The 11,849-nt window shown below is 42.6% G+C and overlaps 1 protein-coding gene across 1 annotated transcript; it reads left to right on the top strand.

Moving 5' to 3' along the window:
• Window positions 1-7: 7 nt before the first annotated feature.
• On the top strand, window positions 8-9,900 carry LOC114706860 (cytochrome b-c1 complex subunit 6, mitochondrial). The gene is made up of 4 exons (XM_028889380.2): window positions 8-169; window positions 6,648-6,671; window positions 7,362-7,523; window positions 9,691-9,900. The coding sequence occupies exons 1-4, from the start codon at window positions 116-118 to the stop codon at window positions 9,721-9,723; spliced, it is 273 nt and encodes a 90-aa protein (XP_028745213.1). The 5' UTR covers window positions 8-115; the 3' UTR covers window positions 9,724-9,900.
• Window positions 9,901-11,849: the final 1,949 nt, after the last annotated feature.

The raw sequence follows: 11,849 nt of genomic DNA, 5'->3' as shown, positions 1-11,849 counted from the left end.
ACTTCCGGCCAGGTCGCCGGATATCCGTCAAGTGACCCTTACGAGTCCTTCTTGATCTGAAGTGGAGTAGTTACTGTTGTTTCTCCTGGTGTTGAATCCCGAACAGCGTCGGGACATGGGACTAGAGGACGAACGAAAGATGCTTACCGGATCCGGAGACCCCAAAGGGGTAAGTCTAGGAGGTCGGCTCTTAACTCTGCTCAATGCCCTGAGCCCCGGGACCTAGCCCATCAAAGCACTTTCCCGGGCCATCGTAGTCCGGGTTTACCTCCCAGGGTTTGAGGGGTTGAGAGAGGTGGTTTCTGCTACTCATATTCAGAATTCCTTGAGTGACCTTGGGCAAATTAATGGCTAGTCTTTCTCAGGGCTGGCTTCCCAATCCCACCAATGTGAAGGTTTATAATATGTGGAGTTTTAATGTATCGATTAAACTTGTGTTAAAAAAAAAAAAAAGAAAAAGAAACCTGTGTTTTCAGTTTTAAGGTTGTGATTTGACAAGTGTGTGAAGCAAACAGACCGGCGTTAGTCTTTAACCTACCTTAGGTCAGGAATCACTATTTGTGGAGGTTCCGGGGATCCGAGCCTTATACCACTTGCTGTGAAAAAGTGGTTCAGGAATTGGGGTGTAGCTTCGCGGTAAAACGTTTGCCCAGCATCAAGAAGGCCTGTGTTCGCTCCCCAGTATCTCAAACAAAAAGTAGTTCTTTATCTTTTGAGATGGAGATGGACGAGGACTTGTGTCTTTGGGGACAGTTTAAGAATGTGCAGTGTAATTCTGTGATGAAAGAGGGAGCTCTTTCCCAATGTGATAAATACTAATTGCTTGCTGTTCTGAGTGCTTTATATGTACTAAGACATTTAACTTGGCAGTTTCCCATGAGGTAAATATTAGGCACATTTTTTGGGGGGTCATTTTTATAGATAATGCAGCAAGCTAGGAAGTTTATTATCTTTTCTAAATGCACACAAGTAGCAAGACAGTGCAGCTGGGGATAGAGTCTAAACCGCACAACTTTAGAGCCAGAGCTCTAACCACAGTACTTTACAAAAGAGACTCGCTTTGCTTCCATTTCCTATATATTTGTCCTCTCTCTTCTTCAAGACAAGCCATTGGGGCTATGGATTTGGAATTATTTGGAAAATTGTTTATCCTTTAATTTTTTCTAGTCTTAGCAATTTTCAGAACGTGCTGGAGCCAGGCTCAGAAAGTTCAGCAGGGTACTAAAAACCACAACGGCAACAGATAAGTTTTAAAATTAAGAAAAGGTGTGTTAGTCCATGCTTGTAATCCCAGCACTCAGGAGGCAAAAGCAGGAAGGATCTCTGAGTTCAAGGCCATCCTGGTCTTCACATTGAGCTCCAGGACAGCCAGAACTATAGAAAGAGACCCTGTGTCAAAAACAAAACAAAAAGCCACAAAAAACCAAAGCCAATAAATAATAAAATGAAGAAAGTTGAATTAATTTTTATGAAAGATCATAATTATTGGAGATTAAGTCCTTTTATTCAAAGTGGCTTTGGTTTTTCTCATTGGTGGAAACAGTCCGTAATTAAACCTCTATTTGGATTTGTTTGATATGGTATCTTTGACATAATTACTAAGTTGTAGCATTGCTAACTGGGAAATGACACAATGGTCTAGACACTGATTTCAAGGTTTTTCCCCACAATTTTAATTTTTTCGGTAAGCGTGTGTTTGTGTTTTGCTTGCGTGTACATCTGTGTACCACTTACATGCTTGGTGTCCTCTGAGGCCGTAAGAGGGCATCAGATCCCCCAGAACTGGAGTTACAAATGTTTGTGAGCCACCATGCAGGTGCCAGGAAGAACATGGGTTTTTTGGAATGGGAACAAGTGCTCTTAACTGCTGAGCCACCTTTTGTGTGCATGGATAGGAGTTGTGTGTTCGCATCTGTCAATAGGTCTTTTCATTTGGCTCCTGGGATCAAACTCAAGTTGTTGGCAGCAATAATTTTACCTGATGGTTTTAGGACCTTTTTATTCTTATGCTGGACTTTGAATCCAGGGCCTTAAGTATTCTCAAGTTGTACTTTACCAGCTCTGATGTCAGGTTTTTGGGTTTTTTTGTTTCTTTGGGGCAGGGGTGCTTTTTCCGTTGTGATTTTTTTTTTTAAGATTTATTTTATTGATTATGTATACAGTGTTCTGTCTGCATGTTTGCCTGCATGACAGAAGAAGGCATCAGATCTGCTTATAGATGGTTGTGAGGCACCATGTGGTTACTGGGAATTGAACTCAGGACCTCTGGAAGAGTAGCCTGTGCTCTTAACCTCTGAGCCATCTCTCCAGCCCTCAATGTGAATTTTAAAAACTTTATTTTTTATGCATATGACTGTTTTGCTTGCATGTATGCTGTGTGTGTGTCTGGTACTCAAGGAGGTCAGGAGAGGGTGTTGGATCCCCTGGCACTGGAATTAGAAATGGTTGCGAACTGACATGTGGGTGTTGTGAATCAAACCTGGTTCTTTTGCAAGAGCAGCAAGTTCTCCTAGCCTCTGAGCCATCTCTGCAGCCCACTAATAAATCATTTAAGGAACTTGATGAAAAACTAGAATTTATATCTTTTTTTTTTTTTTTTTTTTTTGGTTTTTCGAGACAGGGTTTCTCTGTGTAGCTTTGCGCCTTTTCCTGGAACTCACTTGGTAGCCCAGGCTGGCCTCGAACTCACAGAGATCCGCCTGGCTCTGCCTCCCGAGTGCTGGGATTAAAGGCGTGCGCCACCACCGCCCGGCAAAAAAAAAAACTAGAATTTATATCTTAAGTAACAACTTCACACTTAGGAGAAACCTTGCCAATTATGAGAGTAAAGAGCTGAGGTTACAGTTGAACCTCCTCCCTTCCTCCCTTCTAGGGTACTGTCTTGTGTTGGGATTTGGGAAACATGATTGTTGAACTCATCTTTTTATTTCCCTATGTGCCTATATACGCAGGTAAATAACCCTGCCATGCACCAGATAGGACCTATGCCTATGCTCCTATAGGTAGTTTTTACAGTTAGGTAAAGAAAGGAAACTATTTTGAAGGTATACACTGGGATAAGAAAGATTATGTAGACCTGGTGTTTCTAAGGTCTTGGGTGAAGTTGTATAGACTTTTATAATTTTATTGATCTGCAAGCCAAAGGACAGTGATTATAGCTTTAGTTAAGGTGACTAAAGAAAAGGATTTAGGTTTGACAATTTTCATATTCAATATTCAAGTTAAGAGGCTAGAAAAAGAGCTGGAGAGATGGTTAAGATCCAGTACTGTTCTTGCAGAGGCTCTGAGTTCAGTTTCTAGTACTTACATCAGGCTCGGAATTGCCTGTAACTTTGGTTCCAAGGAATCTGATGTCTCTGGCCTCCACAGGCACCTGCATTAGTGTACATGCTCTACCCCCATACCCATAGTTAAAAAAATAGTGAAAATCTTAAAAGGTTTTCCTCTAAACTTAGTTTAGGATATAAAGACAAAGTATAGCCATTTCTAGCAATATTTACCAGTACTTCAGTTATGTTTTGAGACGGGGTCTTCTATAGTTCAGGCTGGACTGAGACTTGAGTGGAGGCCTTTTAAGTGCTGGGATTACAGGGGAGTACTCCGCATTTGTTTAAGCCAAAGAAGAGTGTTTTTGTTTTTGTTCTTTTTTTTTGTTTTTTTTGTAGGTTGGTACGTTGCATGGGCGTGTATGGTTGCATGGGCGTGTATGGTCCCGTGTGTATGACATTTTTTTTTTTTTCTCTTTCAGTGTGGGAATTGGACCAAGGGCTTTGTGCAATGCTAGGAAAGCACTCTGTTACTGAGCTTCATCCTTAGACTACCAAAATACTTTTTAAGTTCTTTAGGTCTCATTGGATTATCTGATGGCTTGAGTCTATTATCAGGAAGTATTTAATAATCACTGCTTATTGTTTCTAAATTGGGATTACTTCCTTAAGAGCTGACTAATCACATCCTAAAGGCTATATGTACTTCATAAAATGTAAACTGTCCTACACACTTAGATCTTACTGATGAAAGTGTGGTGGTGTCTGTCTCAAAATGATACAGTATATGGTGAGGTGGTATACATACATGGAGACAGCTACCTTTGAAAGAATTTATGGACTGAGCATAGTGGCTTATACATATGATCCTAGCACTTGAGAGGCTGAGGCAGGACAATGAAGAGTTCAAGGCCAGCTAGGACTACAAGCAGGACACTATCTTAAAAAATAAAAGGCCGCCGGGCGGTGGTGGCGCACACCTTTAATCCCAGCACTCGGGAGGCAGAGCCAGGCGGATCTCTGTGAGTTCGAGGCCAGTCTGGGCTACCAAGTGAGTTCCAGGAAAGGCGCAAAGCTACACAGAGAAACCCTGTCTTGAAAAACCAATAAATAAATAAATAAATAAAATAAAAGGCCATTGACATGGTAAAAGTGCCTGCCTCCACACCTGACAATCTGAGTTCAACCTCCAGAACCTATATGACATGATGGAAGGAAAAAACTGATTTTCACAAGTTGTCCACTGACTTCTATGCGTTTGCTGAGCAGGTGTGCAGACTGTCTAGCGTGTTATCAAACAGAGACCAAACTCCTTCCATTGTAATAGTGTTCCCCCCCCTTTTTTTTTTTAAATGTGGGAAAAAACTCTTTTAACTAATTCCTCCCTTTAAGAAATCCCAATTGACTCACCAAATCTGCTGACAATGACAATTCAGAAGATGGTGTGGCAGCAGCCAGAGGAGGGGCCCCAGAGAAAGCCACGACCCACCGGGAGAGGGGAGAAGTCGAAGAGCTAGCAGTCTGCACGGGGAACATGAGAAAGCAGCTAATTCCGGTGTGTTTGGAGGCTGAGCCTAGGCTTGGGCCTGTTCCTGTGGAATCAGCTGTCTGCACAGAAAAATGTGTAAAAGCTGCTAACTCCTGTGGTTTTCGGAGCCCCAAATCTATGGAGTTTGCTGCAGAGAGGCTGCAACAAAAAATTAGCCAGCAGGGTGGGGACTCTGGCTGTGTGTAGCTCTGGCCTGTGGCGGTATCATTTCCTGTCTCAAGCTTCCTAGTGCTGGGATTAAAGGTGTGTGATCCCAAGTGCTGGAATTAAAGGTGTGTGCCACCACTGCCTGGCTGTTTCTCTTTAGACTGGATTAATCTCATGTAGCCCAGTGTGGCCTTGAATTCACAGAAATCCAGATGGATCTCTGCCTCTGCCTCCTAAGTGCTAGGATTAAAGGTGTGTGCCACCACTGCCTAGCCTCTGTGGCTAACTCTGTGACTGGTTTTGTCCTTTGATCTTCAGGCAACCTTTATTTCTTAGATTACAAATAGATCACCATAATCTAATTAAAAATTAAATTTAAAAAAGAAGAGCAAGGCTGGAGAGATGGCTCAGAGGTTAAGAGCACTCGCTGCTCTTCCAGAGGTCCTAGTTTGATTCCTAGCAACCATATGGTGGCTCACAACCATCTATAATGAGATCTGGTGTCCTCTTCTGGCCTGCAGGCATATGTGTAGAAAGAACACTATAATAATAAATAAATCTTGAAAAAGAAAGAAAGAAGGAGAGGAAGAAAGAAAGGGAGAAAAGAGCAGGAAGAAGAAAGAATGGCAGGAGAATTTATTGCATATAGTTCTTGAGAGAAAGGGTCATGCCACATAATGCAGGACAGCGTGAGGGAGTGAGCAAAAGGAACCAGAAGAGCTGGGCATGCTGGTAGCACATGCCTGTGATCCAGGCATTAAGGTTGAAGCAGGAGGACTGCTGCAAGTTCAAGGCCAGGCTGGCTACATACTGAGACCCTGTCTCATAAAACAAAAACAAGTTAGAGCTCAAGAAATGGCCGGGTGCTTAAGAGTACTTGCTGCCCAAGCATGAGAACTAGAGAATGGATCATAGCACTCGGGTAAACGATAGGCATTACACACTGAGGGGACTAGAGACAGGAAGATCACTAGGGCTTACTGGCTGCCTCCCTAGCAAGGTTCAAGAGGTTGCCTGGTGCCCCCCCCCCAGTGGTCTCCATGCACAATGATGCATACACCTGTACACACTTGTGCATATGCTACACACACACAAGTATTTTCATAAAAGTTGGGAAGGGAACTGAGGACTCGCATCTATAATTCCAGTGCTTTGGAAGGTGAGGTGGGAGGACTGCCCCAAATACGAAGCCAGTATGGACTAGAGCGAGACCTTACCAAATTACACAAGGAGTCTCAAGGAAAACAAGGCCCAGAGCCTCGGTTCCTCTGGGAAGGAAAGATGGAGGCAAAAGAAGCAGGCTTGATCAAATTAAGGGTTGGATAGTTGGAATAATTTCAGTGAGCTCTGAACTATGGGTGCTGATCCCTTGTTGACCTTTGGCTCTGGAGTGGGGCGATACAAAGTTTGTGTGAGATTTGCCTAAGGAAGTGACTAGCTATTTGGTTTTTAGATTGACTGGTACATGAAAGATGTGTTCCCAGGCAAACTGCATTTTATCTCTAAAAATTAGCTAGTTCTGGGGAGGCAAGATTTAGCACTGAAACTGTCAAAGACCTAGGGTAACAAAACATCATAAAACAATATGATTAATAGTCTTTTCTCCATATTTATACTGTCAGTATGATTGGGGAAATGTATGTTACAAAATTGCTGCTGACACTAATTTTCTTTAACTTTTGTAGGAAGAAGAGGAGGAAGAATTAGTGGTAAGTACTGCTTCTGATTTTGAACAACCTTACTAGAAGGAGGAAATTTGAGCTTCATTAGGAATCTGTGACAACTTGGGGGAAATGATGGAATAAGCCTTTATTTAACACCTCCTATGCAGTGGAGTGTTTGGGGTTGTGAGCCTAGAAAATGATGTCTTTTCAAGGTTTAGAGCTTCTTTGGTTTTGTCAGGAATCAGACAGCATCTTGAAGGTCTGGCACTCATCTGTTATTTGTGGTTTAATAAAGAACTCTGGAAGGAAATTCCTTTGATAGTTCTCCATGTTTGCATTTTCTGACTTTGCAAGTAGAGTGCTAGGCCTGAGTCTTACACAGGGAAATTGAATCCTAAGTGCTGTGTTACCAAGTGATACCTCTAGGAGATCTACTTCCTGTTTAACCAGGTTTCCTTTACTGCCTTGTTTCTCAGATAGCTGAGCCTTTCAGTGCATGCTGGCAACCTTGGAAGGCAGAAATGTGAAACTTCCCTAGTACTTAGCATTAAAGAATTAAATAGGCGTCCCTGTTCTGCCATTTCTGGCTACAGTATGGTTCTGCTCTCTGGCCTGTATGGTAACTCAGAGGTAGCACCTTGATTTGGTGATTATACTTACCAAAGCATATATATTTGGCGGATGTTTCTGAAGCTTCCTTTTTTTTTTTCTTTTTTTTTCCTGTTTCTTTGTCAGGACCCCCTAACAACAGTGAGAGAGCAATGTGAGCAGATGGAGAAGTGTGCAAAGGCCCGAGAGCGACTGGAGCTTTGTGATAAGCGTGTATCTTCGCGATCACAGACAGAAGAGGATTGTACAGAGGAGCTCTTTGACTTCTTGCATGCACGGGATCACTGTGTAAGTCATTCTGAAGACAGGAAGGGCAAAGCTAACAGTGGTCTCCGTGCTCCATGGAGACCCATCAGTAACCATTTACTATGGGCCCTGGATGTCAGGTTTGGTGACAAGCATTTTACATACGTCGATGTCCCTAATCCTTACCACACATGTATCACTATCAACATTGCACATATTGGAACAGATTCTGACAGGAGAAAAAACAACATCCTAACATGCACTGTTAAATAATAGGGAAGCTAGAGCTTATATTCTTTTTTGTTTTAGTACTGGAGATAAAACACAAGGCCTTATGCATGCTAGGCAAATGGTCTATCTGCTGAGCTACGCCCCTAGCCCTGAATTTTGTGTGGTGTTTTGCCTGCATGTATGTCTTTGTTCCATGTATGGGTCTGGTGCCCAAGAAAGTTAGAAGAGGGGCATCAGATCTCCTGTAACTGGATTTGTGGACAGTTCTGACTCACCATGTGGGTGTTGGAAACTGAACCCAGGTCCTCTGCACCTCTAAAAAAGCAACTAGTGTTCTTGACCACTGAGACAGCATGTCTCCAGTCCCAGATACTGTGCTTTTAATAGTCTGTTCTTTCTGTGGGTGTGTTCCTTCAGTATGTCTTATACCTGGTTGTTTATATACAGGGCTTCTCTCTCTCTCTCTCTCTCTCTCTCTCTCTGTCTCTCTCTCGAGACAGGGTTTCTCTGTGAAACAGTCCTGGAACTGTAGACCAGGCTGGCCTTGAACTCACAGAGATCCACCTGCCTCTGCCTCCTGAGTGCTGGGATCAGTGGTGTGCGCCATCAGTGCTTCACTCTTTCATATATCAGTATTTTATACATATTACACACATAAGATCTGATAAGATTAATTCTATTAAAACTGTTAGGTAGCTGGGCAGTGGTGGCACACGCCTTTATTCCCAGCACTTGAAGGCAGCGGCAGATGGATCTCTGAGTTTGAGGCCAGCCTGGTCTATAGAATGAGATCCAGGACAGCCAAGGCTACACAGAGAAACCCTGTCTTCCAAAAACCAAAACAAACAAACAAAAACCTGATTCGGTAAGCCAGGTGTGCTCGCTCATGCCTATAATCCTAGCACTTACCATTTGGAATGCTGAGGCAGGAGGATTGCCATGAATTTGAGACCACCCTGGGCTACATAATGAGTTTTAGTCCAGTCTGGTCTATAGAATGAGGTCCTGCATTTAAAAAAAAAAAAAAAAAAAAAAAAAAAAAAAAAAAAAAAAAAAGAGGGACAACTGATTGGCTAGTCACCTTACTGAGAATATATTCTCTGTGTAGGTTGTAGAGCACCTGTCTAGTGAGGCCTGGATTTGATCACCAGTGGGGGCGGGAGGGGTAGTGTCACATGTTAGAGAAATATGGGGAAAAGTAGACATTTCACACTCTGCTGATAGAAATACAAAGTGGCACAGCCAGTGCGTAAAATAGCTTGGCAGTTCCTTAGATGGGCAAGCATAGAGCCAGCTGTGGGACACACATCTGTAGTCCTAGCTACTCATGAGTCTGAGGCAGGAAGGTCACTGGAGCCCAGGTGTTTGAAGGCAGTCTGATCTAAACAGAAAGATCCTTTCTTTTTAGGGTAAAAAGTTAAGGTCACAGATAGCACTGAGCAGCAATTCCAGTCCTACATAGATATCCGAGAGAAATATAAAAAGTTTTAGATTTTTAGTAGGGTGGTGGTACATTGCTGCAAAGGGAATTCCAAAACAGATGTGTGGTGATTATTTAGTGGAAGCTTACAGGAGATTACATGCAACTTCTAAAAGAAAAAGATGGGGCTGGAGAGATGGCTCAGCAGTTACGAGCACTGCTGTTCTTCCAAAGGACCGGGGTTCAATTCTCAGCACCCACATGGCAGCTCATAGCTGTCTGCAACTCCAGTGCCAGTGGATCTGATATCCTTACACTGACATATATACAGGCAAAACACCAATGCACATAAATAAATTATTTTTAAAAAGTAGATGAAAAAATTCAGAGTTGCAGACAGGAAAGAGTCGGGTAACCAAAGGGAGTTACTAGGACCCAAGTGTGGGTAAGGATGCTTAAGAATGAGTGTCAAGAAAGGAGTACTACTGTTGCAGGTTAGGAAGACCTGTGGGCCGTGATTGTAAATTCAAGTGATGATATTTTCTTTTTCTTGTCTAGGTGGCCCACAAACTCTTCAGCAGCTTGAAGTGAATACGCAGATTCATCCACCTCAGCCTTGTCACAGGGCATCAGGAAAAGTTCCTTGTGGTTTTGAACCATTTGTTTCTAACGTGTATCATAAGTTCTTGAGAACCTTATCGATTATGGCAAGTAGCTTCTCTTGCATGTAATAGCAGTGATTCCATCTTAATAAACTGATCTTGTGGACTTGCTGTTTGTCCTTCCTCTGCCACCTCTTACTTTATTATTTTAGTTTTTAAATTTTTTTTTTTTTTTTTTTAAGTAAAATCGAACCCACAGTTTTGTGCATGCTAGGCAAGTGCCTTTCTACTGGGCTACATTTCACCCTTTTACTTTATATTGTGAGTCTTGCTAAATTGTATTTGTTGGCCCTCAAAATTTCAATTCTCCTGCCTCAGCTTCTTGAGTATCAGATTATAGGCAGGTGATAAAAACTCGGTTCCTTTGAGACCCCGCCCTCCTCCCCTTTTTTTGTTTTTTGGTGATGCTAGGAGTTGAACCCAGGGTATTGTGCATGCTAGGCAAGAACTCTACCACTGTGCTATTTCCCTAGTCCCTACTTCAGAATGTTATTTAATTTGAAATTTTGTGCAGGGTGTGGTTAGGCATGCCTAAATTTCAGCAATAGGGAGGCAGTAATAGGAGTTCAAAGCCAATCTAGGCCACATGGAGGGACCCAGCCCCATGTCCCCAGAAAAATGTTCCTTTTCAGACATATATAAAGGAGAGAATGTAACCAACTCCTGTTACCTAGCGACTAATCTCTAGTGATAGGATGTGTATATGTATAAAATTATCACATAAAGATGAAAGTAATTGTTTAATTCCTCATTTCTCATCTCAAAACTATCTTTTGTCCTTTTTTTGTTGTTTGGTTTTTTGGGTTTTAGTATTCAATAAGTTTCTTTTTTGTTTTTTTCAAGACAGGGTTTCTCTGTGTAGCTTTGCGCCTTTCCTGGAACTCACTTTGTAGACCAGGCTGGCCTTGAACTCACAGAGATCCGCCTGGCTCTGCATCCTAAGTGCTGGGATTAAAGGGGTGTGCCACTACTGCCTGGCAAGTTTCTTTCTTAAGATTTAATATTATTTTGTTTGTATGTTTTGAGACAGAGTCCCATTATGAAGTTCTGGCTGGCCTGGAACATGCTTTGTAGACTAGGCTAGCCTCATTCACAGATATCTGCTTGCCAATGTCTCCTGAGTGCTAGGATCAAAGGCATGCTCTTGGCTTAAAAATTTAATTTTTACTTTTTTGTTTTGTTTTGTTTTTGGTCTTTAGTTTTGGTGCCTGTCCTGGATCTTGCTCTGTAGACCAGACTGGCCTCCAACTCACAGAAATCTGCCTGGCTCTGCCTCACAAGTGCTGGGATTAAAGGCAGGTGCCACCACTGCCCGGCTGTTTTTTTTTTTTTTTTTTTTTTTTGAGGCAGTCTGGCTGTCCTTGAACTCATTATGTAGACCAGGCTGGCCTCAGACTCACCAATATGCCTCTGCCTCCGAATTGCTGGGATTAAAGGCATGTGTCACTACACCTGGCTAAAGATTTATTTTTATTTTATTCATATGAGTGTTCTGTCTGCATGTATGTAAGTACACCACATGTGTACCTAGTACCCTCAGAAACCTGCAGACACTTAACATGGACTTCTATCTACCATGTGCATGAGCACATGAGTGTTCACACAAACATACAAAACATTTTTTCTTTATAATTTATTAACACTTTATTTAGTGTATATGGTGCTCTATCTGCATGTACACCAGCATGCCAGAAGAGGGCATCAGATCCCATTATAGATGGCTATGAGCCACCCTGTGGTTGCTGGGAATTAAACTCAGGACCTTTGGAAGAGCTGCCAGTGCTCTTAACCACTGAGCCATCTTTCCAGCCCCAACAAAACATTTTTAAAAGGAAGCCATCAGGGTAGCTTTGTGGGTAAGGACATTTGCCTCCATGCCTGACAGCCTGAGTCTGACCCCTGGGACTCACATAGTAGAAGAAAACTGACTCCCAAAAGTAACCCTCTGACCTGCACACATGTGCCGTGGCATATGTCCCTCCCCCCTCCCCCCTCCCCCACAGTATTTGAAAGGAGGAGGTAGGGATGAAATAGAGCATGGTGGCATACTCCTGT

This window comes from Peromyscus leucopus, chromosome 2 (genome assembly GCF_004664715.2).
Source record: "Peromyscus leucopus breed LL Stock chromosome 2, UCI_PerLeu_2.1, whole genome shotgun sequence".
Lineage (NCBI taxonomy): Eukaryota > Metazoa > Chordata > Mammalia > Rodentia > Cricetidae > Peromyscus > Peromyscus leucopus.
Note: the sequence above shows the minus strand (reverse complement) of the source record. Positions and strands in the feature narration are given on the sequence as shown.

Excerpts from the sequence above, each read along its gene's own strand:
- LOC114706860 (XM_028889380.2), top strand. The coding sequence starts at position 116 with ATGGGACTAGAGGACGAACGAAAGATGCTTACCGGATCCGGAGACCCC. Across the intron at positions 170-6,647 it reads GATCCGGAGACCCCAAAGGG|GAAGAAGAGGAGGAAGAATT; the intron begins GTAAGTCTAGGA and ends TAACTTTTGTAG. Across the intron at positions 7,524-9,690 it reads TGCATGCACGGGATCACTGT|GTGGCCCACAAACTCTTCAG; the intron begins GTAAGTCATTCT and ends TTTCTTGTCTAG.